Consider the following 25,054-nt stretch of genomic DNA (forward strand, 5'->3'; position numbering starts at 1 on the left):
TTATAAGCTAGTCATAGGTCTTGATATCACCCCGAAACTGACACGCCCAATTTCATACTGCCGGACAGCATAGAATCCTATGGGGACAGTCCCTGGCTCAATGGCCATTGGATGAATAGGACGAGAGTCTGTTGGCAAATACTTGGGGTGGGAGAGGGGTATAAAGGATTTGCGATTCGTGGTGATCTGCATTGTTTAGTAAAATCAATATAGTTATGGATATGGTGCCACACAAGTATATGCTTACCCTATAGAAGTGAGGAAATCCATGATTAAAATAGCGATGGCGGATAGCGTTATTGTGATTTTCATATCCGACACCGAGCTCCGTGATGCGTTCCCCTCCTGGTCCATCAATCTTCAAAGTAATCTGGCTTCCGAACGACGAATGGTGATATAGTTCCGGCAGATCCCCGGCGTCGACAATTCGGACTCTGTGATACGGGTGCGTGATTGGATTCTCAGCGTAGAGAGCGTCGATCCGGTTGATACGGTTCTTTGTAATGATGAAGATGAGCTGGGTAAGATATGGCAAGAGGCTGCCGTCTTCACCCCCGAAGAGACCCCAGACGATGGGTCGATAGCCGGGGATCAACGGATCACAGCTTGAAAATCCACTTTCATTGAAGAATAGCTCTGTGGGAGGAAGTTTCTGCCATAGAGCAGTAGCTAGCATATTCTCCATCCAGGTATCTTTTCTCTGTGACTCACTGTCCACCGCCAGTCGAACCATTTTGTATTCCTGGAACTTAGCTTTTCCAATCTTATGTATGGTAAAGAGACCTACTTACATCCACGCTACATTTGATAGCTTTGATATTCTCTCCTGCTAACCGTCGAGTGACATTCATTCCCTGCGGTTTCCCAATCCATGAAGATGTATAGGTTTCAGTTATCACCTTCAAAGCGTGGATCCCCTTTTCATTTATAGCCACGACGAATCCATGGAGAGTAGAAAGACGAATAATTGGACTATTAGGAGCTATATACCCCAGAGTGACGACCGTCGTGCCTGAGAGGAACCTCAAGCCTGTGATGTATGTGATGTTCTTCGGCTCGTGCAGAACAGAAACTACCATTGTAGTAAGTTTCTCTGGTATGAGGCCTATGTCAGTTTGAATCTCGTGAGCATATATTGCGTATGGACGGACAGGGAGATCTGGATCGCAGTATATATGACTTTGGACCTCTCTCCATTGATACTGGTCTTGCAGCTCCAGAGGATTGCATATCTCAGATCTGGTGGAATATGTAATATCCATCAACCACTGGCACCGATGCCAGATTTGCTCTCTAAACCGAAATTCATCACCCAGCCGAGCGACTTGACTGTAGAAGTAGAGGCTGGGCCAATCGATTTTCTGTTGAGGATGAAGACAAGAGAGAAAGCTGTACTCTCCCCCAATCTCAAATCGAGTCTTCCAGAAAGTTGGTTCAAAGAAGAGTTCGGCCATACACCGTGAAGCCATTCGGAGAGCGTAGAAGTCTCTTGTAATAAGAAAGCGGGCGATGAGATGCCGGATTTCCGGAGGAAATAGAGTAAAGGAATCACTCTGTGGATTTGATATGGGCCTCTGTGGCAGCTGGATCGTTTGGCCGATAACTTCATTTGCATCGACTTGCCCATTTGGAGGCCGATCGCTGGAGTAACCAGGACCAATAGTCCGCCTGGCCCAGGGTGAACGGATCGATAACGCCTTTGCCAGTCTTTCTAAAGGAATCGAGGGGGAAAGAGCCCGCAGCATATTCCAGCAGGCATCATGAATAAGGAATGTCTCCCTGACTGGCAGCCGCCTCTTATTGATGGACTGAATATCAAACGTCAAATTCTCGCCAGGGATGATTAGATGGTATTTTCTTTGAGGATTATAATGTTCTGTTGTGTCATAATCATGAATCCCAATACCGGTAATTCGATAGGTACCTTCGGCCTTAAGCACCATAGACACAGTTAATGTTATAGCTCAGTAATGCTGAGAAGATTGGAACATACAGACTCGAACCTCCCTCATCCAAGGTCTATGAATAGACCCATCGGCATCATAGTCACAGACCTGGCACAAGGCTAGCTCCATGTTTGAATGTTGGTTGCACTTGAAAATTGAAATCTCTGTCTGGGAAAATGTTGTACTTGCAGTGCCGTCATATTGACGCATACTACTCATTGTAAGTCACTTTCCGAGTAGGGCCCTATTTGTGAACCTTTAGGTAACAAAAGAGTAGAAAGCAACAAGGCAAAAAAAGCCAGTGACACTACACTAAGAAAAGAAGACTACATCACAGCATGTTGACTCCGGGCAAGCCGAAACACCCGTCCAACTATCTATGAAACAGTCATAGTGATATCTCTGATGTGAACCAGATGGGCATGGATGCGCTTGGCATCCTCCGGTATTGTTAAATCGAGCCTCTCCTCGTAGTTCTGGTGGCCTTCCAGGACGACAGAAGCAGACTCCCCCCCCCATCTCTGGCTGATAGATGAAGAACTGGCACATTTTGCCAACTCCAATGATGCCATATAGCATTGCGGGGACTTGAGCAATCTGCGCAACGCCGGGGAGATACCGCTCTAACTGTCTCCTTCCTTCATTCCATCCCTCCCGACCTGGCTCTCGGATCTGTCGCTTACACTGGGTCACGAGGAAGTGCAGCTCCTCTCTGTCGTTGGTGCCATCTCGGGGGACCCATCGGCTACTGTTGAAGTCGAGGTAGCCGGCAAAAACCTTGTCTTGGGGATGGTGGACAAACATGTCGCTTGAGGGAAAGTAATGCCCGAGCATGAAGTTCCACAAACCTGCGACCTTGCCCTCGTAATCGGTGGTGTTCATTGACCCGACCTCTTGCCAAAACACAGGCATATCTGTATACTGGGCTCAAAATTAGAACTGTGTACTTTTGTAACTTGCCAATGCTGGATTGAACACGTACTATGGGCGGCTCCGGCGCTCGCACTTCATTCACTGATGTATCGGGGACATTGCTCGCATCTGACTCCATTTTGAAGGAAATTCACTTGCAGCCTGTTAAAAAAGTATGTCTGGTCAGCCTCTAGCCTGCAGGACTTGTTCCATTTCCTTCTCCCTCCCTCTCTATCCCCATGAACCCCCTGACACGTACGGTAGACGCAGGAAGATAGCTGCGGCAGATGACGAACAAGAGTCTTCGGCCAATCGGACAAGATCAGAGACAGTAAGAGGCGGACAAGAGCTATGAAGTTGGATCAAGGAGCTCGAAACGGCGCAAGTTTGCTGGTAGAGATTTCTGTTTTGATTTCGACACAAATCTGTGTGTTGAGCTCTCTCGCTTAGCTTTAGTAGTCGCGTTTTCCTTGTCGACTTGCTCTCACTTGAACGCGTCGAGCACCAGAGACATACGCGCTTGTGACACCAGGCTACCATAGTAGGCAAGCAATTATCCTGTATATTACCACCTATCCACTACTCTATAACCATGCAGCGATCAGTTGTATACTAGTATTAGGTTCTGTCAGTGAACAGATGCCTAGAGGGTCCTCTCCATGTATGCCCTAGTCAACTTCCACTGATGTGCCATATATAAGTATCAGTCTATTCAGCCTGCGATTATATTTCTGGAAAGACCAAAGAAAGTGTGCTGTACCCTGAGCGCTCCTTGGTGACCCGGCTCCTTATACCAATTCTTCTGCGTCTGCGGCTTTTATAGGCTGCTGCCCACTGAGAAACCACTGGCTCAAAAGCCCTGGCAGATCAGTCAAGAAGTGATCAAGGGCATCCACCACAACGAGACCAAAGGCGCACAGTAGACCAAGGATGGAAAAAACAGTAAAGCCATATTAGGCGTTCATGAAGCTTTTACTGTTTTTTGGCTGGTCTGTAGTAAGCGCGACTTGCACTGCTGTGAGAACCAGAGTCCACTTGATAGAGTAGATGGGGACAATGACAAAACGCCTACTGGTGTATATTTCTATTTTAAATTGGCTGCAAATTGTTTATAGTATACTATGCAGTCTGACCATGTTACTACTATTCCAGGGTTTAGAGTGAAATAGTCAACAGGCAAGGAAAATGCGTATTCTTAAGGGACTTGGAAATCATGCATTGATATCAAATGGCCAGATGGACCATAGTGTTGCTTCATCCTTTACCGGCTCATCTTCTAGATCCTTATTTGTCAGAACGGCTTGCAGCATCCCTTGAAACAGCTCCTCATGGGCGGCCTTTGTTTCCTCCCAGCTCTCCAGAGGTACCCATCCATCAGAAGCCGTGTTCAATAGGCCTGCAAGGTCACTTCTTAAAGTCTGTGCCGCTTCAAAAAGCTTATACTCCCTTTGGTGATTTGCCAGTTCTTCGGATGATGGCAGGGGATATGGACATGGACCAGTGAGCCCCAGCTCTTTCCAGTGTTGAGCCGCCTCGATCATCTCATGATGTAGGGCAACTGCGCCGTTCTTCCATGTAAGATAGCAATAGCGAAAGGGCCGGAAGAGGTTCTCATCAAGTAATCTGGGGCGAGCGAGCTTGGGGGTAAGGAACTGGGAGGAAACATCGTACGCTTGGGTATAGATTTCCTGCCCTGTCTCAAGGCATTGAGCAAAGTCAGGCACTTCATCTGCATACCAAAAGGACGGTTCAATACTGCTGGCCTGCCAGTCAATATCCCCGTGACGACAGAGGGGTCATCATCTGAAACAAAAATGTTCCTTTTGTGTAGGTCAGGATGAAACAGTAACGGGTTGGATGCCTCCAGGATGCGTGAGTCGGCAGACATTTGTCGGAGTAGGACCCTGCAGCATTCTAAGAGGCGCAGGTGTGATTGAACTGATCCATGGTATGTAGGTTCGCTTTCGGATTCGGCGCCTACTGGAGGAATCCGGGAGAAACCAGCAGCAATAAGTCCTTCAAAGTATTCACTTAGGGTTGTCCCTTTGTCTCATGTGAGTTCACATAAAATACCTTTACCATCGAACGTGATGGGACTTACAAGGCCCTTGATTTGGTTTCGTGTTATGATAATACCTCCGCTCCCCAACATTGCAATCCCAATATCGAGTTCCACAATGCGGCCCGATATAGAAATCTTTATCTAGCTGATGCCTGTGGTCGATACTCGGCAAGGTTTTAGTGAAATATATACTGCCATAGGCTGGAAAATTGAGACTGCCTGCTTCATTACCTTACAGATTGCATTGATGCATTCGACACGCTTGTCGCCAGCCATCTCGGGCCATTTTTCATTGAGGGGAACACCATTGGCATGCTTGAAGATGATGTATTCATGTCCAATAGCATTTCTGGCGTCTGCAGGGTCGTTACTCCAGTCAAGAATTGCCGGTATGGGAATGGTAGTTTTGGCCTGCACTAAAGGGGTTATTTTGATTAGAGGTATATAACTTAATAGCTAGTAGCTAGTTATTTAATACTCACAGTACTTGATTGTCGCAAGCTCTGAGGCTGTAAGTAGTCCTCCTGGGCCAGCCAATGCGAAAGGAAGTCTTGCCACAACCTTTTTAGCATTATCCATTGTGAAAATGAACACTCTATTAAATCCCCCTTCAATCCTTTGGCAGTTCTCAATAGCTTCTGCTCCAGGGCATAGCTCGATTACCTTCTGAGAAAGGGCCCCAAAAGTGAAGTCAATATAACGCGCGCCACGCTCTAGTTTGTCATGACGAAGCCATCGGCCGCTTGTATACGCAAAAGGCTCTAGGCCTATAACAACTTCAGTCTCTCTTGCAGGAAGAAACAGTTCAAAAAAGGTGCTACCCGCCTTCCACACTTGGTCTTCGGAGAATAATTCAGCGAATATATAAGCTTATTATCCCCCCCCTTCTACTTCACTCTTGCTTTGATCCTTGGACAAGATTTACAGAAAGAAAATGTCATCTCAAGACTCTGCCTGGTCGGAACGACAAAACTTCCTAAATCACTGTTATATGCAAAGGCAAGTGACTCTAGATATAGTAGTTAGCCCCTGCGAGCTTTAGTCATTCTCTGTAGTCACTACAAACCTACATGCATCATATGGATTCTCTTTATAATAGAAAAGATTATGACCTTACTTAATAAGTAAAGGAAAACCTTTACTCCTGGGCGCTGTGTCCTTTTTCTTTAACTTTTGCTAATTTTAAACCTAGCCTGTTAAATATCCATCCTCTCACTCTTCAGGATTACCTTCACCCAAGAAACTATCAATATATCCTCTTTGTCATTTGTGAGAAACTGGAACTATGTCCTAATTATAAAGTTCCAAGAAAAGTGCGGCTGAGAGGTGTGAATTTATATGAATTTATATTACTTCTAAACTAGTGTAAAGCTAGGCCTGAAGATATTCAACTCACCACTACTAATTTCAATGATGTTTATTCCTAACTCTCAAGAAAGGTCCTTGCTGGCGGGATCGCATGTTTTCTCAAACCACTTGAACACGATAACAGAAGGGCAGCTATCTGTGAATTAGGAGTTTATAAGTAAATAGAGACTTTAAGTCTTCATGATCATGTCTAAGTTCCTCGCTTAATTGGTGTTGTTCAAGATGAGCAAGAAGAGTCTCATATTATTGGCATTCCATTGATATGGGTGCAATGTGATAGTAGAACTCTATAATGTTCTATAAGACCTGAAACCTTATTTGATCTGCGCAAGTGATGGGGCATGTAGGTAACAAGCTCCTTAGATTACTTATATACAGTGAATATTGTCTGGGGGATGTTAAGGCAAAATGTTTGGATCAATGTCAATAAAAATGCGTGGCTTATTGATTTTGGCGGTGGTTACACCTGAGGATGGGTAGAGAAGAGCTGCATGGAGACAATTGAAGGCGATGGGGAGGGTCTCTCCAAAATCCGGGGTCTCTTGTTTCAAGAGAAACATTCTTAAAGAAATGTAAATGTCTCTCTTTGGAGCAGGCTATTCCATTGTAAGATCTCTTGTATAGCCTCGCCCTGAGTAGATACTCAGACCATCAAGCAATCTGTCACTTCTCCTACTCATCCTTTCCGTAGGCCCGAAGTAACTACTTGTAATAGAACCAGACGTTGAGTCTTGCATGGTAAGAACATAAATATCTCTATATTTCTAAGATACTTGATATAACCCTCTAACCGATTATCTTTCATGATATTCTTTAGAGTCGAGCCTTCAGTCAGCATAACTCCATGTTACATATTTTTCAAGGAAATATATTCTAGGTATACTCAATCTAAGGAGACTTGCAGTATATACTCATCTACGACCAAGTGGATGAGCCGCGGAATCTCCATCTACATTAACACAGCATACTTTGCAAACTCTTCATCAGCCAGCAATCTCTCCATCTGCTCTTCCACCAAGTTAATCTTAACTTCAATGCCTGTCTCCCCCCGCCGTCCAAACGAGGGCAATATCAGATAATATGATGGGATAAACGGTGGATCCATCAAATTGCGCATCGCACAGAAGGTCCCCACTCCAAGATCCATCTCACCCGGGGTGGAAAACAGGTGTTCCCATGAATTAAAGAAGAAGTCGCGCTCCAGCAGCTCCAGTGGTGGAGGGATTCCCTTCTGAGCCTGCTGGAAGAGATACTCATTGATAAGTCGTAGGTTGGCATTTGTCGCGTCCCTGCGTAGAGAGGTTTGGACTGTAGAAATAACATCTGTATCTTCCTGTTGAGCAAGGAGACATGCAAAGGCGTTGCCGAAGAAGTCTGCTGGTAAAGGGGGAGCCAGTCTTGCCCGCATATCAACTGCTATCATGCTGTTGCTTGTATTCAAGTTCTTCCCACGGGCACGCATGACGCACCGCAATGCCAACGCCATAAATGCTTCAAAGACAGTCGGCCGGAGGGATGTAAACTCATGCATAGCAGTGCGAAGAGCATCTAGTTTCTGCGGAGAAAAATGGAACATCTGACTGACGATCCTGTCACTTCCCTCTGGAGAGGGCTGCAGACTGTCAGGAGGATACTGATGGAATAGCTTCTCCCAGGTCCGGAAGCCATGTATATCTTCCTGTACCGTGGACAAATCGACGCTCTTCATCAACAAAGCCCTGTCGTGCATGGCCGAGTGCTCATAATCTATATTCTCGCCCCGTGTACGCTTGAACCAGTGTCTTATAAATCCCGCGAACCCGAACCCGTCAGTGATCTGGTGGTGAACCTGTGCCACCAGCACGAGCCCCCTACTTAGCACTGTCAACTGGACAGCGAACCCAGGCAGGTCGCTATGCCGAGCACGCATGGAGGCCAAATCCAGCCCCGTCGCAAAGTCGGCCATTGGAAGAGCTGTATCGGGGAATCCGCGTCTGGGTTGTAGAGCTTCTATACCAATGTCTGGTCGAAGAACAACGGTAAAGGCGATGCTGGAAGACTCCTCAACAAGAATTGAGGACAGACCATTGTTGGTAACCACCCGTCCCAGCAGCTGTGGATACGCCAGCTGGCCGTCCTCCAGCGGTTGCAAGAAAGAGCGCAGCGAGTGCTGCAGTCGTGAGACCAAGTCCTGCACATCCCCCTTATCAGTAGAATAGATGAACGCCTGGCGGATGTAGCATGGCGGGACCTGCAGATCGCTTGAGGAGAGGGGATAGCTGGCCTCAAAGGGGCGCGAGGGTTGGATTGTGTATGTTGCCATTTCTGATTGATAAGGAGTGGTGGGGTAAAGGAAACCAGGGGTCGCCAATCTGATATATATATGTGGAGTCTAATGGTTAGGGCCAGCGCTAACTTGTATAGGCAATAGTGAGAGTAGTTATTCAGCTAGTGACTACTAGACTGCCAAGGATAAAAGAGATTAAAATATGCAAATATAACAAATATAGTAAATTAAAAACAATCTTATTCTTTACTCCTCTCTTCTAATAAATAATACTACCCTTTAGCCTGTCTTTTCAGACATAAAGATCAACACCACACCATGCCATTCCATCTAATGTCCACCAGTGCCTGCTCCATCAGATCGCTGACACCAGGAGAGGCTAAAAAACCATTCTGTCTCATATACTAGTGTTTATGGCACAATGTCCAGAGTCGAAGCCTCGGTGGCCTCTCTGGTGTTGGGCGATAGATAGCATTAACCATGTGCTATATATCAAGAGAATCTATGGTGGACAAAGCTTAATGGATATCTTTTTAGCCTGATGATTTGACCACGCTACAATGTAATGCGGAGAAAGAGGACTGTTAGTTCCCTATAGAACAACCACAGCAGCTCTACTATAAATGAAATGCTTAAGCATCAGCCTCGTTTGTCTTGTATATCTAGCCTCTTCAGTTCAAAGCATAGCTTGTCCCGCTCAGCCGAATTTAGAGGCTGATACTTGGTGTTTCACCCTCCTCACCGCATCTTAAATCCCCTCTTGAAGCCCTATTCCTGTCTTCAAATTCACCTAGAGACCATAGATAGTCTGGTCCGGTCAGTGTACGACCCAAACTTACTACAAGCAACACACTCGCGGCAGGGGGTTGATGGTAAGAAGGATTTTTAACTAGCATGTTTTCACGATAGAATCTACCACCCATAAACAAGGATAGAGATCTCATCGCCGGTAACCTTGCACAAGACCAGGCCACGCAGATCAACGGAGTAGTAGGCCGGTAGAGGTGGTATCGGAGCCATTGCGAGATGCGGAATAAATAATTAAGTTTATACTGATATAAATTATATGTTGTAATAATTCTGTAGAGGATACCATATATTATTAAGTATATGCCAGAGGCACTATAGTAGTCTCTCTCATCATTGCCTTGAGCTTTTAAGCAGCACACCTAGAGATCTAAGGGAAAGATGTCACTAGCCAAGCATTACCAGCATATTAATGGCAGTGTTGGCTTAAACTATTCATCAGGTCAGCTCCTCACGGACATTCTCTGTAATATTTATATTTCTAAATTAATCAGCTTTAGCTTCCTGTAGGAGGTATTTCCTTCTACATACCTCCTGAATTGCATATAGCAACAAGAGATGCCATTAACCACTAGAGGTGACTCAAAATAAAGGAGCTTTGATTAACATTATCCAGTCATTAGGCATACAGCTTATTAGGCCTGGGTCTCACTGCAGGAAATGAGGTGAAACTGCAGTGTCCAGTCTGTGTACTTGGCTGTGAAAATGTACCTGTGCTATCATGTATAGCATCTCTAAGTGCAGGCTGTGTAGTTTCCCCCCACATCACCACACCCAAGGCAACGGTATGTGAATCCTCATTTCTAGCAGGGTGGCAGGCCGCACTGATAGCAGCACTGCAGGACCCTGCAATGGGAATTTCAGAGCTGAATCTTCTGAATGCTAGAACACCCAATATACACACCATGAGAGCCAGCAGGATAGCCCCCAGAGCGATAGCCGTGGTGGAAATACAAATAAAGCTCTTCGTGAGCCCTGTGTCCATCTGGCCTTGCCTGGTGTACGGGATGAACACGGCAAAGAACATGCTCTGCGAAGCCAGCCAGTGAAGAGCCGTATTGCCAATCAAGAGGGGGAGGCTGTACTTGAATGGCATGCCCAGCAGGTATGTTGACTGCTGCTCGCTGTCTTTGGCTGGCCACGTCACTCGTAGCGGCTTGGGAGCAGCCCCATAAGAGCTATACTCGGCGGCAGCAAGTATACTCGCCAGGATATTGCTATAGCCCAGAGAAATGAGGGTCACGGCCAGCTGCGGCAGGTTGGCTGCAATCAGCGTGCCCAGGGAATGGAGTCCCGGGTGCGTTTTGATAGATTCTTGGTTTTTGAGGTTTGTGGCCTGGAAATTTCTGAGCGCGTCTCTGCTAAATGGCCGCAGATAGCTATAGCTGTTCAAGGAGATAAGGTAGAACGCAGACAGTCCAAAACAAGCAAGACACAGGCAAAGCATTGCGCACCATCTCCAGCGACTCGCTCCCCGTACCCAGCGGCCGGGGCGTGAGAGGCGCCTAGCTGTAGATAGAGTATGCCGAGTCTGTTGAGCATCCTGTATACTACTCCTCCACGCACCACGACACACATCTGCCTAGAAAAGTATGTTAGTATGAGTATAGTATGGCCATTTCTGCTGTACCTTGGACATCCAACACAGCCCCTGTGTTGTGGGATCGGGGTGTTGTAGAAATGAGTGGATAGCATCGCCTATCGTTAATAGGGGCCGCGCACGCCCACGGCCAATTCTGGCAGCCAGGAACATCACCGTCACCTTAACCAGTGTCGCCAGCGAAATGGCAGTAGCAATTAGAGGGCTGAAGCGCGCCTCACAGTTCCCATGACTGCGGACCGCCAGGCACTCTGAGAAGGGGTACTCTTGAAGCCCAGGCGTGCCCGGGAGGGCGTCGGCGAACGGTGTTGTATCCGTACATTGTGAACTATTATTTTCCTGGGTAGAGAAGGAGGTGGTGAGAGCCACTGAGTGAAGATGGTTGGAGCCATTATACGTTAGTGTGTCAACAGGCATTGCAAAGCGCACCGCCGCATCTCCCCCTTGGCTGACTGTGAGGTTATCCCCGAGGAGGACCAGCAGCCGGACCCCATCATTCCACTCGCCATATATAATGCCCTGGCACTGCTCAATGGATAGTCGCTGATAATTCCCCTGGCGGATGGTGGACGCAAATGCGGTCCAGCTCAATGGTGGCGAGGACGCTGCTTGGAATGGTTGATTAGGAGGCGCAAAGCACTCTTGCAGGGCGGGCGTCGTGAGATCCTGGACATTAGTCGAGTTGAGATCATGAGGCGCTAGAACTATGGTGTATTGGCCAATAGCCCAGGAGTGAAAGACCATGGAGTTATACAACAGATGAAAAGGGGTTGTTGTAATCAACAAGAGCAGCGCGAGAACACATCGATAGCGGTTGACAATGAACAGGTTGCGGATGCTACCGGAGCCAATATCCAGCCACTTGAATTGGGCATGGCGGGCATCAATCTCCTCCCGCGTGGGAGCAACAAGCCTCTGCATGCAATAGTTGCTTGCTGCTAGAATAACAGTGCTTAATATATTAATAATGACATGTAGTGCAGTGTTCCATCGTTCGGCAACGTCGCAGTCGCCCCGGTAGGCAACTAGAGAACTGGAAAAGTCCCCCTCGGATGGGTAGCGACGGGACAAGATAGCCATAGCAGCAAGAAGAATAGTGTTGAGCAAAAAGATGGCCGATGACACTTGAGCGCAGAGGTAGACCCCGCGGATCCATTTGGGCTCATTCTTATTATTCTCTGACCGGTCCATTAGGATAAGGACAGTTGATTCAAGTGAGGTATGACTGCTATATTTGCCAATCCCGAGCATATAGATAGATAGATAGATAAATAGATACTCATCTACAGCCAAGTACATTCTATATCTTGGACGCCTTATCAAGTGTCATGCATAGGAGCGCCTATGCTGCGGGGTGTCTATTTTAATGTATGACAAGCATTCCTGGTTGAGGGTATCAAATTAATCTTCCCACTGACTTTTCCACAGTCTATATCAACCGTATCTATGGTTTTCTTGTGGAATTTCAATAAAGAATATTATATTCAACATTTAATCCAACATCTTTACTAATTGCCATGTGTATAGGTGATATCTATCAAGTATTAAGTCTTATATTATTATAAATACTATGCCTCCTGGCTTCATCCCTTGCACCTGTAGTGTATCACAAATGCTATATGGTCGGGTGCACATGTACGCTGTACTAGGGTACCCTGTATGATATGTACTTGGCCGTAGCATAGGAATCAGTTTACTCTATATGTGGCCAAATGAATAGAATATATGTCTAGATGTTATGTCTACTGAATTCTACATCTTAACTAGTTGTATCTCTGAATTTTACACTATAGTGACCATAGAGACATTGAACAATATAACTATTATACTACCCTCCAGCTGCTTCTCTCTGTCAAGCCTAGCTGCCACCTCCTTACTGTTGGGTACTTCACCCGAAGATAGCCATGTTCAAATGGCTCTACTGTCATCTAATATGCTCTTTATAATAAGCCCACTGACAAGATGGCTGTGCATGCAAAGAATGTGCTTATGCCCCTGCATAGGGCTTCTAGCTGAGCAAATCTGACATTTAGTGGAAGAGAGAATCAGGAGATATGTGTTGCAGGAACTTCTCATGAGGTTATAAATACAGCCCTGATCCTTCTTTTATCTACACCCCGTCAGACATTACATCTCCAAGAACCTAGCAAGCTAATATTTTCCCTCAAGATGAAGTACAACGTCCCTCTGACCATCTCACTCCTGCTAAGTGTCGTCATGGCCATGCCTCTTAACCACCAGCTTCACAGGCCTCCCTACAAGCGCACAGTTGAGGACAAATACAGTGACAACTGGGCTGGCGCCGTCTTGGTCGGCACAGGGTACAACAGCGTGACGGCTGAGTTCACGGTGCCGACCCCTTCAGCCCCCCCTGGCGGCAATAGCAGTAGTGAGGAGAGCTACTGTGCCGCAGCCTGGGTGGGCATTGATGGCGACACCTGCGAGACTGCGATCCTACAGAGTGGCGTCAACTTTTGTGTTAAAGGCAGCGAGGTGTCCTTTAACGCGTGGTACGAGTGGTATCCAGAAGACCAGTATACCCTTGACCTGGCCATCTCTGCTGGCGATGTGGTCAAGGTAACAGTTATGACCAGTAATGTTTCCAGCACTGCAACAATTGAGAACACTACAACAGACAAGTCGGCCATATACACCTTTGCTAATACGAGACACGACCCTCTGTGCGAATATAATGCCGAGTGGATCGTGGAGGACTTCAAGATCAATAACAATTCATTTGTTCCCTTTGCAGACTTCGGCACTGTCACCTTCTCCTCTGCCTCGGCCGGTACTACATCTGGCGACACCGTCGGTCCTGCCGATGCTACCCTTTTCAATATTATACAAGAGAATGGCCTTCTCACTTCAGTCTCTGTTACTGAAGACTCTGTCACTGTGACCTACATTTAGCTGCCACTGTCAGCTGTTTGACTTGCGTGACTGTGGGGCAGATTCAATATGACTGTGTATTGAATGAAAGGACTTGGCCATTTTCTTTACTAGATCGCCAGAAAGGTACTTCTATGTTTTATGGAATAGTTAATTTACTGCTGGAGCTTGGTTGAATAAGCTGTTACTTCTAGAATTTTCAGCTCACAATTAATCAGCATTGCCAAATTATAAATATATAGACACATACTTGGCCAAGGGTTATATGTATAATTATATAGTATATACTCATCTACGGCCAAGCGTATCCAGTGACAACCCCAGGTTCCGGTGTCTATGGCTGTAATGGCATTAGTTGAATTAAGGTATAACGGGCTGACCCCACCAAACCCGTGGCGGGTCGGTTTGACCCGAACTATTTAGCAGGGATCTGTGAGTGGGACTCGTCAGTATGCAACTATAATTCGCCAAACAGGGCAAGATAAACGACCCCTGGGCTCATATGGCCAGTTGAAGGAGTTCCAGATATTTCTATCTGGCTTGTGGATTATTTCTCGGGGAAAAAACTATATTAAGTTACTCCTAGAAGGATTCTCTATATAGTAGTCTAGCGTCTGTATGCCTTTACAATGGTCTAACAAGCTTGCATATTTAAGCCACGGATTGTATCGGAATAGGGGTGTTAGAGAGTGTTACCGAGCAGGGTACTTAGACTAATATAGTCAATAATTTATATATAGCTAAGTATATATAGTGACAATGATTAATAAACTCAGCATAATGCTAGATATCCTCCTTTATTAATCTAGAGGGAGGAATAATTGGGCTCCAGCTATCACACACAGCAATCTCACGCCAGCGTGGTGATGACTTTGCCCTCTAGTAGGTAGTCCACTGCATATATCATATTTAGTGACCCAAGAAGCTACTTATATTAATCATATAGAAAATCTTAGAGCTTTAAATTCTTTAGAATAATAATAATCAGCAAATAGCAAAGCTTAAAGGTTATAATTAGGTGAAAGCTACACTAATTTACACTATATACTGGGCATAAGTAGTATATAAGGTAGTTTTAATAATGCTATGACTTTTAAATTGCCACTAGGCGACATTTCCAATTAACTTAGGTAGCATGGCTATTCACTAATAAGTATAGATAAAGACTCTATATATTATCACTGCGTACAAATTCGTGGTAAATGATAATATATCTAATTAGTGTCTAATTATAGTCTCATTCTTGGAAAGACTAAAAGCAAGTCAAGTATATATTATTTAAGTTAAGGGAGTAGATCTATAGCACTAAATTATATCATGTAGAAAACACTACAATACTTTTAGAATATAGAGACACTTGTTGATTTCCTGCTAAAAATTCTGAACATTTTGTCGTGGTAAAATTGCCAAAGCCGGCACCCTCCATGGGATAACACCAGAGTCTGTAAACTAAATCAGCCTAGAACTCCCATCCACTTGTATCTCCATTCCAGTCCCGGCTACACCATTTCCTGTCTGGCACCTTGACCAAGCCATATTGAGGTAGGAATTTGATATTCCATTTATATTTGATGTCTCCGCGCTTACAATCGAAGAAGCCGACAAAGTACCTAGTAGCTATGTTAGAAAGATAGATACAAAGGAATAGACAGGGAGAGGGAGAGGGGGGAATGCTGTATAGTATACTAACAAATTTCGTCTCTCCCAGTTCCATACCAAATTTCTCGGTGCAGCGAAGATCGGATAATATCCCAGAGACATCATTTGGTTATATCCATTCTCAAAGGCAGTCCGCACGGCGTCGCGCTGTTCCCTTGGCAGCTCCCAAAAAGGTGCTGGATCTATCTCCTTGCCCAGACACACGCCAGGAACAATCTCCCAGACCAGATGGGTCAAGTAACCGCCTGGGACCACCCCGTCCTCATCCTGTTTGCCCTCTGACCACGCGAGCAGCTTAGGCGTTATATCTGATCCTCCTTCAGTCATATTGCGAAGTGCTTCAAGCTCGATATGCGTGTATGATGTTGCCTGTGGAGCTCGGATGCGCGCAGGCTCAATCTCAGTGCCTATCCAGGGGATCTGCTGGTAGATCCGCATCAGGGCCTGTTGGTTTGGGTTTGGGTCGCTTTCATCATGGCAAAGAAGCTTTATAGCAGCGAAGGAGGGCTGAGAGCCGCTCCGGATATCTTCTTCGTCCATCTGGTGCTCCTTTTCATTCACCTTAGATATGATTCTCCAGGTGGAGGGGGCAGGTGATGTAAGCGAAATCACAGTGCCGGGGGCGACCTGACACTTTCGAAACCAGGTGTGTGGCTCCATGTTGATGCTGATGAGTGAATCTAGTGATGGGAGTCTCTAGGCAGAGGCGGATGTCTAAATGGAGGGGAAAAAAGCATCTTATAATTACAGTTATGCATCTAGCTACCCCTAACCTTTATGTTCCATGGTTCAGGCCTAATGGCGTCGATCATCCACATGCCGTACAACTGGGGAAGCATATATAAGGTAGGTGACTATTCATAATTCCATATCATTGATTTTGCACTGATTGACTTGTTGAAGTTTACTATCCATATCTCTGGAGAAAACATGCTGTTAGACCCTATAGCCCCTCTGATTGGCTGGAAGGATAATGATCCAGTTTCGTTCGGACCGACATTCCCCATTTGGTAACCCAAAAGGCGTATCTTGGATGAGTCATCAGAATCAGTTCCTTGCCGGCATTCATTTATTATAACCAAGACAAGATCTCAACACTGAGAAACCGCCACCAGCTGCCATGTCAGATAATGAGCTCCCATCATCTCTTTTAGATGATATTGACCTTCAATACTCCCTCTTTCCTGACTTACCCAATCTAATAAACGACGAGGGGTTCGAACTGAGCCCACTTGATCGCTGGAAGAACTCCCCGCCAGAGACAGAAGCTGCTCTGCTCAGTGATATCGCAAACTCCATCACAACTGCGAACAACGACAATCTACCGAATGCCTCTCATGATTCTCTCACTTCCTCGCAACGTCGTCGACAGCCTCACCGCTCAACGCCATCCGTTGCCGCGTCTGACTCCACCAGGTCGAGCGTGTCCAGTAGCTCAGCTTCATCTGCCCACAGCTTTGCGTCAACCCTCTCGGGATCGTTTGGTCGGTTCTATGCCGGAGTTCCAACACGGCGCCGACGCCGGAGACGCCAGCGCAGGAAGTCTCCATCCCCTGGTGGCTGTACTATGAAGCCATTGCCAACACGGCCATACCAGTGCACATTTTGCACCGATGTGTTTAAATCAAAGCATGACTGGGTACGGCATGAGAAGAGTCTGCATCTTTCGCTGGAAAGTTGGACTTGCGCGCCTTTTGGACCGACCTATACGGATGCATCTTCATCTCTCTCACGATGCGTGTTTTGCAATAGCGAACACCCATCAGAAGCCCATCTTCGCAACCATCGCTTTTGGGAATGTCAGGAAAAGCCATGTGCCCTTCGTACATTTTATCGCAAAGACCATCTGGTCCAGCATCTACGGTTGATGCATGGAGTTGAGAAGGGTAGTTCTCAGGTGGAGGCTTGGAGGTCCGAAGTGACACATATCAATTCGCGATGTGGCTTTTGCATGGAGGTCTTTACTCGGTGGACAGACCGCAATGATCATCTTGCCGCCCATTTCCGGCAGGGCCTCTTAATGAAGGATTGGAAAGGCTGTCGCGGGCTTGATCCTGCCGTGGCCCTGGCGGTTGAAAATGCCATGCCGCCGTACCTTATTGGCGCTGAATCTGCTGGCCTTGATCCCTTCAGCGCCTCGAAAAGATGCAATAATGACCCGAGTCTTGGTGATGCGTGCTGTCTGCAGCGTGGAGAAACCCAACCAACTCCGTTTGAGCAGCTGACAGAACACTTGATCCGTTTTGTGCGCGAAAACCAAGCAACTGGAGTGGCCGTCACGGATGGTTCAATCCAGCAGGAAGCACGCTCTTTTGTGTATGGTGATGCAGACCCTTGGAATCAAACCGCAGCAGACAATCCGGACTGGCTGCAACTATTCAAAGATGGGATGGGATTAGATCCCTCTTCGGCTGGAAATCTCCAAGTTCTCGACCGATGCGCAGCCTCATCAAAACCATTCTTCCCCCTCCCATGGACACCAAACACAGCAGAAATCCATGGGTCTGACTCTTCCATCTGGTCCTGGCAAAGCCCCGAGTGCCTTGTAGAGTTTCGCAGGTCCAACGATCCGGAAGTATCGAACAATCCTGATATACCATAGTCACAGGTATTATTATAGTAGAGTGTCATTCACTGTTCTATATCATTCAGCCTTGGAGTTCAGCCACTATTCAAGATCATTATAGCCATGCTCCTCCATCCAGTCGTCGTTGGCAAAAGTCGTGAGATAATTACGAAGACTGTCCGGCAGTATTACGACAACAAGCTTATCCTCCACATTCAGTTCGGGGTGAGCTTCCATGAGCTGGACCAGTGCAGCAACCGTCGCCCCCGAGGATCCTCCACAAAGAAGCCCTTCCTCTCGCACAAGGCTGCGTGCATACCGGAAAGAATCTCGATCAGAGGTTTTTATCCACAGGTCGGGCTCTGCTTGATCCAACACCTGTGGCACAAAGTCGTATCCGATTCCTTCCACCTTGTATTCAGCTTTGAACTCGTTCAGCCCCTCTGGCTGAGCAAGAATGGATCCAAGAGGATCGACCGCCACGATCAGGACATTCTTGCTGTGTTTCTTAAGGCCTCTCGCGGTGCCGGTAACAGTGCCCCCAGTTCCAGCTCCGCTGATCACAATATTGACCCGTCCTTCAGTCTGATACCACAGTTCTTCCGCGGTCCCAAACTCGTGCGCCGCTGGATTTTCTGCATTGGTATATTGGTTCAGGATGAAGGAGTTGGGGGTTTCCTGCTGCAGACGCCGTGCCACGCTGAGGATGGAGTCCGGAGAGTCAATGGGCACCCCGGCCGGTGTACGAACGACTCTCGCTCCCAAGGCTTTCAAAACTCGCTCCTTTTCCAGGGACATCTTCTCCGAGAGGGTAATGATGCATTTGTAGCCTTTGATGGCCGCCATTAGAGCAATAGCAATTCCACTGTCCATCAAGAACGAGTTAGGGTCAAGATTTACGGTTTCTGCTGACCGGCCGCTTCGGACTTACGTGTTGCCACTTGAAGCCTCGATCAAGGTATCTCCCGGTTTGATTTTCCCGTCTCTTTCCGCTTTCTCGACCATGCGCTTGGCGATCCGATCTTTGACTGAACCGCCTGCATTCAGGTATTCGAGTTTGGCGTATACTTGCGCTTTGATGCCGAGCGTTGCAGGGAGGCGGTTCAGACGGACTAACGGCGTTGCTCCAATGCAGTCAGCGACAGATTCTTTTTTGGGTTGACCGAGAAATGGCGATGCTTGGTTGCTTGCTTCCATCTTGTCACTGCCAAGTCACCTGGTAATAGTAGTGGATGAAAGAGACAAGAAGTTCAAGAGTTATCTTTGAAAGTAAATATACGCCTGAAATCATCAAGGCCTTGTTTAAAAGAGGAAATCACAAAGGCTCGATCAGCGGGAGAATTACTTGAAAAGGAAACCCGTAAGGCGTAGAATAAAAGAAAGCCCCACACAACTCCTCCCATCACCAGGATAAATTCAATTATAAGGCTATTCTGTATTTTGAATCTATTTGTTTTAAACCATTTCATTTCCTGGATTTTGCCCTGTCAGCAAAATGTCAACACATCCAGAAAAACTCCAGACGCCTGAGAAACAGACTCGCCTGATCCGACACTTTGAAAAAAGGTATTGATTGTATTTGACATTATGGGTCACAGAGGTCTGACAGGTGGCAGTTCGATCGAGGAGCATAACAATGCATGGACAAACCTCTGGGACACCGATAACAGTGACATGTGGGACAGAGGGAAGCCCTCGCCTGCTCTGATTGATCTGATTGAACAGAGGGAAGACATTCTGAGCCCAATTGCAGTTGATGGCCGGAGGAAGAGGGCTCTCGTTCCTGCAAGTATCTGCCTTCCCATTCTCACAAAAATATAAGTCTTACGGGTCCTAGGGATGTGGAAAGGGCTACGATGTGGTCATGCTTTCTCTACATGGGTTCGATGTTGTTGGGCTTGAGATCTCGGCCAAGGGAGTCTCCATCGCAGAGAACTATGCACGGGAAGAGCTCCAGACTCCCCAAGCGTACAATTTCGGGTCTGCTTGGGTAAACAAGTTTGAAAGAGGCTCGGTATCTTTTATTCATGGAGATTTCTTCCAATCGTCCTCTGTTAAGGGGGAGAGGTTTGATATTATTTATGACTACACTGTAAGCCATAAATCTTGCAGGACCTATTATATATATATATATATATATATATATATATATATATATATATATCTCACTGTCTATAGTTTCTTTGTGCTCTCCATCCAACAATGCGTGCTCAATGGGCTTCACGCATGGCTGACCTGTTGGTTTCCGGTGGTCTTCTGCTTTGTTTGGAGTTTCCTCTCTTCAGAGATCCTAGCCTTCCAGGCCCACCGTGGCCCTTGCAAGGCGTCCACTGGAACCTACTCGCTGAGGGTGGTGATGGAATTGTGTATCCTCCCAGGCCGGATCAACAGGGGAAAACGGGGTCTTTCGAGAGGAAATGGTATATCAAGCCTGAGAGGTCGTATGAGAGTGGGAAAGGAACTGATATGTTGAGCGTTTACAAAAGGAAGTAGATTAATAAGTACCTTCAATTAAACTCATAATAGTCATTTCCTTACCGTGCCATCCATCTAAATGTGGAAAGATGGCAATTATGAAGTGGACGATATACATCTCATTAGAAGTATCTTATGATTATATAGCCCATGTGTCTCTTAAATATATCATAAACCCCCTCTAATAATCATAAGATAGGGCTAATCTATTAGGAATATATAAGAATGAGGTATTTTTTATCCACCATTTTGAAAACGCGCCCTACAGGTTTCCTTTTATGATTTAGTGTTATTACCCCTCTTAAGGCTACCCTTAAATATCAGCTGGGCTATCTTGTTGGAACTGAGAAGTCATTCTTCTCTCATTTACAGCAAAGGCTTCCCTTTTGTTAATGAACATAGCCATTTGCAACATGGAAGGATTCGGTACTCAGGCTGTCCGATCAGGCCTGCCGCGAGATGCTGGCACGGGTGCACTGGTAGAACCTGTAAGTACAGCCGATCTACTTTGGATTATTCGCATCTTACATAGTTTCTATTGAGATATTCCTTGCTACGACCTTCGCCCAGCAGCATGTCGGATCTCCGACGGGCTCCTATATCTACAGCCGCTCTGCCAACCCGAACCGGGAAAGCTTTGAGAAAGCCATCGCGGCATTGGAATCTGCAGAGTATGCTATAGCCTTCTCTTCTGGCATGGCTGCAACGGCTGCAGTTCTCCAGGGGCTCGCGTCAAACTCGTCTATTGTTGCCATGGGCAGTCTGTATGGTGGAACACATCGGTACTTGATGCATCTTGCCCCGGCATTTGGCGTGAAAGTATCGTTCGTGAATGATATCCATACAGAACTGGGTCCGCTGCTCAGCCAGGGATCCGACGAAAAGGTGACGGTGGTGTGGATTGAGTCACCCAGCAACCCGACCCTGTCTCTTGTCGATATCAAGAGTGTCGCGGATATGGCCCATGCCGGTGGAGCTCATGTCGTGGTAGACAATACCTTCTTGTCGCCTTACTTCCAGAACCCCTTGAAGCATGGAGCAGATATTGTGCTGCATTCAGTGACCAAGTATATCAATGGACACAGCGTAAGTTTTCACCTTCTTGAAACTGCCTCGAGTTCTATATTCTGAAACGTCTTCTAGGACGTTTTGATGGGGGTGATTGCCTTGAGCTGCCCTGAAATAAGGAAGACGCTCTCCTTCATCCAAAATGCCGCTGGAAGCGTTCCGAGTCCATTTGACTGTTGGCTTGCTCATCGCGGACTGAAAACCCTTCACCTTCGTGCACCGGCAGCGTCTCGCAATGCTCTGGCAATAGCTAAATCATTGGACACGTCGCCCCTTGTTCTGAGCGTCAACTATCCCGGCCTTGACGAACATCCACAACGACGGATTGCACTGTTGCAGCACCGGGATGGACTAGGAGGGGGGATGGTTTCATTTCGCATCCGAGGTGGACGTGATGCTGCTGCCAAGTTCTGTGAGAGTTCAAAGCTTTTCACTCTGGCAGAGAGTTTGGGAGGATTGGAGAGTCTTTGCGAGATACCAGCCGCAATGACGCATAATGCAATGCCGAAGGAGGCGCGAGAGGCAGCTGGGATTTATGACGATTTGATTAGACTCAGTGTGGGGGTGGAGGATACGGATGACTTGGTGCGGGATGTTCTAGAAACCTTGAAAGTCACTGCGATAGTGTCTGCTTAACTAGTTTTCAATGAGGTTCCAGTCGATTGGTTTTACTCATAGAGTAGATATTCTTATGCTAATTACATATAGAAGTCTGACACCGAAAGTATCTAAATTCAGAACAAAAAAATATCAAATTGAGTATGGCTAGAAAATTCGGTTGAATGCTTAGACTTGCCCCAATATGATCGAAGCTCAAATAAAGATGACAAGCTTCGGCGGATGGCTGCCTGCCTTTAAGATTCCCCCGCAAATGCAATCTACGTGTACTCCGCCTTTTGAACAGGGATCGGCATCTGGTCCGCCCGTGGGGTTGCAACAACAACCCTATCCCCCATGCCTATACCCCACGATCATACTCCATGTCCATACTCCAGATCATACCCCGCTCTATTTCAATAGCCGACAGTGCTTAAAGCTTTTTCCTAGTGTGTGAGAGAAAGATATATAAGTGGATTAAACCTCACTATATTAATATTGAACCATGGTCTACATGGGCGTTTTCCCACCAATATGACTCTTTCTATGGAATTGGCAGTTCTTGCTGTGCTGCTGCCACTTGCAGCCAGCGTCACAAATATCACTAGCACCATTAGCCTCTCTCCAGCCCAGACTCCAAGTCCAGGGAAACAGATGCACGATGCCATCTACAACTCCTTCTCTATCGAGTTCTCATTTATGGTGGAGTATGCAGGGAACGACTCGTAAGAGCTATAATCTGATATTTTGGCTCACCCCTTGCTACTATTCCCACTGCTATTCTCACTACTATTATAGGCATCCCAACACCTTCTCGCAGCAGGTAATTCAGAATCTGGTAGATATCAGTGGCGAGCCACCCATGTTTCGGGTTGGAGGGAGTACCCAAAGTCTAGCTGTCTACTATCCCGACCAGGCCGAGGCTATCATTGATCCCTTTGAGTCTATCGCCTCTACACAGCCGAATTACTCATTCATCGGGCCTGCGTTTCTCCAGTCCTTTCACCAGTTCCCTGTTGATACAAAATATATCTTTGGTACGTTTTATTCGTTAATCAAAGGAGTGTTTTTTATTCCTATGCTGATCGACCAGGACTCAACTTTTATAACCCTGATGAGACTCTTTTTGATATAGGCGACGGACTGGCGCAGTGTGTCCTGGAAGCACACGCAGCATACACCAGTCTTGGAGATGCTCTATACGCCTTTGAGATTGGGAATGAGGTTGACGGTGAGCAATGGTGATGTCTAGGGTTAGGGCTGGTCGTAACCCTAACCCTAACAAAGTGAAGGCTGCTAACTATTCCAGTCTGGCCTGGGACTGACATGCGATCTGCCAACTGGACTCTTGATGACTACGTCAAGCAGTGGAACCACTATGCAGCAAATATCAGCCTGAACTTGACAGGAAAGGACGATCTACAACTTTTCCAGGGCTGTGTGTTTGAGTCACCACGTAATGTGTACAACAAGACATCCTAGGACGTTGCCAACGCCGAGGCGGACGGTATGACGACAAAAAGGGCCAAAACGGTTTCTGACCATGATGTTAGCTTCCACCCTTCAAAAGAAGAATGAAGCTTCTTGCTGATCATGGTAGTATATGGGAACGAATTGCGGGTATACGGGAGTTGGCCCGACTATTGAATCCACCATCTTCAACCGAACGCTCGTGCTGTCCATCCTGTGGTACCACGAGTACCTAGGCAATCTGACCAGAGCATCCGGCATCCCCTATGTACTTGGTGAGACGAATTCAATCGCATGTGAAGGGGCAGAAGGCATCTCAGATGTGATGGCGTCTGCGATCTGGGCAGTCGATTACGTGATGTATTTGTCGTCACTGCAGGTTGACCGCGTGCACTTCCACATGTGTACACGATGCCGCTATTCCGCCTGGGTGGCGACTCCCTTCAACGGGACGGATCCGCAGGTATACCCGCTCTATTATGCCAGTCTGTTCAATGCGCAAGTTTTTGCCGGCGGCGAGAAGCAGACCGAGGTGCTGGTCAACACCACTTCCATGGGTGCCTATGCAGTTTATGCCGGGGGTGAGCTGGAATCTCTGGTTGCCGTGAGCGTTTCCATCTGGAATTCTACTGAAGATGCGACTGCACGACCCTACACGGCCCTGCAGCTGCCTGAGGGCTGGGAACAGGCTCGTGTCTTCCGCTTGACCAACCCTGGAGTCGATGTGGCCACAGATATCACGTTTGCTGGCCAGTCAGTCAATCAGGCTGGGGAGATGGTCGGGGAAAAGAAGTATGAAGACGTGTTGGAGAACGGGGTGGTGCTGGTGGGTGCCGGGGAGGCTGTCCTGATCCAGCTGTGATAGCACTATTTTTCAAACTGTGTCTCTATATATTCCCTCTTCTGTAAACAACCATCACATACGACCACAGGGTGTGGAAAACAGGGCTTCCCGTCCGCTCAGCCGTACTTAAGCCACACGCCGGTAGGTTAGTAGTTGGGTGGGTGACCACCAGCGAATCCCTACTGTTGTATGTTTTTTTTATACTTGGCCGTAGATTGAGTTGGAATACCGCCTGTTGGCAAGTAGAATTATTCCCACATGATTGATTCACTCAGCAACTGATAATTTTTGATATATACTCAACCAACTTTATGAGTCGACAATTCCCCCAAGAGTCTCGGCATCCCCCTCCTTCCTATACCGTGATCCTAAAGATTACTTACATATATTAGAAAAGGTTCTATTTCTTTCAAGTTATTAGAGATCTGATGGTTATCCTTTATATAATACCGAAAATATAGGGAAATGTAAACTATAATATCAAATAATAAATATACCTATCCTTATACTTATTATTTAGTATTA

The 25,054-nt window shown here is 46.7% G+C and overlaps 12 protein-coding genes across 12 annotated transcripts; 5 read left to right on the top strand and 7 right to left on the bottom strand.

Moving 5' to 3' along the window:
• ASPZODRAFT_16200 (hypothetical protein) lies at positions 1–733 on the bottom strand (the record flags this gene model as incomplete). Its single annotated transcript, XM_022726553.1, has 2 exons — positions 1–186; positions 248–733. 2 exons carry the CDS (start codon positions 731–733, stop codon positions 1–3), a joined length of 672 nt encoding a protein of 223 aa, XP_022580949.1.
• A 1,590-nt stretch (positions 734–2,323) lies between these two features.
• On the bottom strand, positions 2,324–2,997 carry ASPZODRAFT_16201 (hypothetical protein; the record flags this gene model as incomplete). The annotated part of the gene is made up of 3 exons (XM_022726554.1): positions 2,324–2,430; positions 2,630–2,867; positions 2,929–2,997. The coding sequence occupies 3 exons, from the start codon at positions 2,995–2,997 to the stop codon at positions 2,324–2,326; spliced, it is 414 nt and encodes a 137-aa protein (XP_022580950.1).
• A 1,072-nt stretch (positions 2,998–4,069) lies between these two features.
• On the bottom strand, positions 4,070–5,499 carry ASPZODRAFT_151976 (hypothetical protein; the record flags this gene model as incomplete). Its single annotated transcript, XM_022725799.1, has 4 exons — positions 4,070–4,621; positions 4,645–4,901; positions 4,960–5,151; positions 5,403–5,499. The coding sequence occupies 4 exons, from the start codon at positions 5,497–5,499 to the stop codon at positions 4,070–4,072; spliced, it is 1,098 nt and encodes a 365-aa protein (XP_022580951.1).
• A 1,573-nt stretch (positions 5,500–7,072) lies between these two features.
• Positions 7,073–8,613, bottom strand: ASPZODRAFT_1961947 (hypothetical protein). Its single transcript, XM_022727438.1, has one exon. It carries the CDS (start codon positions 8,588–8,590, stop codon positions 7,238–7,240), a length of 1,353 nt encoding a protein of 450 aa, XP_022580952.1. The 5' UTR covers positions 8,591–8,613; the 3' UTR covers positions 7,073–7,237.
• A 1,343-nt stretch (positions 8,614–9,956) lies between these two features.
• Positions 9,957–12,260, bottom strand: ASPZODRAFT_2129457 (hypothetical protein; the record flags this gene model as incomplete). The annotated part of the gene is made up of 4 exons (XM_022727829.1): positions 9,957–10,746; positions 10,842–10,870; positions 10,938–10,943; positions 10,992–12,260. The coding sequence occupies 4 exons, from the start codon at positions 12,258–12,260 to the stop codon at positions 9,981–9,983; spliced, it is 2,070 nt and encodes a 689-aa protein (XP_022580953.1). The 3' UTR covers positions 9,957–9,980.
• A 924-nt stretch (positions 12,261–13,184) lies between these two features.
• Positions 13,185–13,871, top strand: ASPZODRAFT_66778 (hypothetical protein; the record flags this gene model as incomplete). The annotated part of the gene is made up of 1 exon (XM_022729399.1): positions 13,185–13,871. One exon carries the CDS (start codon positions 13,185–13,187, stop codon positions 13,869–13,871), a length of 687 nt encoding a protein of 228 aa, XP_022580954.1.
• Positions 13,872–15,309: 1,438 nt separating this feature from the next.
• On the bottom strand, positions 15,310–16,169 carry ASPZODRAFT_66845 (hypothetical protein; the record flags this gene model as incomplete). Its single annotated transcript, XM_022729405.1, has 2 exons — positions 15,310–15,460; positions 15,541–16,169. 2 exons carry the CDS (start codon positions 16,167–16,169, stop codon positions 15,310–15,312), a joined length of 780 nt encoding a protein of 259 aa, XP_022580955.1.
• Positions 16,170–17,091: 922 nt separating this feature from the next.
• Positions 17,092–17,907, top strand: ASPZODRAFT_40785 (hypothetical protein; the record flags this gene model as incomplete). Its single annotated transcript, XM_022728318.1, has 1 exon — positions 17,092–17,907. A coding segment is annotated over one exon (816 nt), but the record flags the coding sequence as incomplete, so codon positions are not given.
• Positions 17,908–18,177: 270 nt separating this feature from the next.
• On the bottom strand, positions 18,178–19,272 carry ASPZODRAFT_66185 (hypothetical protein; the record flags this gene model as incomplete). Its single annotated transcript, XM_022729357.1, has 2 exons — positions 18,178–18,940; positions 19,007–19,272. 2 exons carry the CDS (start codon positions 19,270–19,272, stop codon positions 18,178–18,180), a joined length of 1,029 nt encoding a protein of 342 aa, XP_022580957.1.
• A 298-nt stretch (positions 19,273–19,570) lies between these two features.
• On the top strand, positions 19,571–20,592 carry ASPZODRAFT_96686 (hypothetical protein; the record flags this gene model as incomplete). Its single annotated transcript, XM_022730535.1, has 4 exons — positions 19,571–19,641; positions 19,692–19,860; positions 19,913–20,167; positions 20,254–20,592. The coding sequence occupies 4 exons, from the start codon at positions 19,571–19,573 to the stop codon at positions 20,566–20,568; spliced, it is 810 nt and encodes a 269-aa protein (XP_022580958.1). The 3' UTR covers positions 20,569–20,592.
• A 371-nt stretch (positions 20,593–20,963) lies between these two features.
• ASPZODRAFT_159364 (hypothetical protein) lies at positions 20,964–22,377 on the top strand (the record flags this gene model as incomplete). The annotated part of the gene is made up of 4 exons (XM_022726401.1): positions 20,964–21,038; positions 21,094–21,636; positions 21,694–22,242; positions 22,357–22,377. The coding sequence occupies 4 exons, from the start codon at positions 20,964–20,966 to the stop codon at positions 22,375–22,377; spliced, it is 1,188 nt and encodes a 395-aa protein (XP_022580959.1).
• Positions 22,378–22,749: 372 nt separating this feature from the next.
• Positions 22,750–24,758, top strand: ASPZODRAFT_2129467 (hypothetical protein; the record flags this gene model as incomplete). The annotated part of the gene is made up of 6 exons (XM_022727830.1): positions 22,750–22,940; positions 23,014–23,252; positions 23,309–23,446; positions 23,525–23,676; positions 23,698–23,763; positions 23,816–24,758. 6 exons carry the CDS (start codon positions 22,750–22,752, stop codon positions 24,545–24,547), a joined length of 1,518 nt encoding a protein of 505 aa, XP_022580960.1. The 3' UTR covers positions 24,548–24,758.
• Positions 24,759–25,054: the final 296 nt, after the last annotated feature.

This window comes from Penicilliopsis zonata, assembly GCF_001890105.1.
Source record: "Penicilliopsis zonata CBS 506.65 unplaced genomic scaffold ASPZOscaffold_7, whole genome shotgun sequence".
In the NCBI taxonomy this organism is placed as follows: domain Eukaryota; kingdom Fungi; phylum Ascomycota; class Eurotiomycetes; order Eurotiales; family Aspergillaceae; genus Penicilliopsis; species Penicilliopsis zonata.

Excerpts from the sequence above, each read along its gene's own strand:
- ASPZODRAFT_1961947 (XM_022727438.1), bottom strand. The coding sequence starts at position 8,590 with ATGGCAACATACACAATCCAACCCTCGCGCCCCTTTGAGGCCAGCTAT.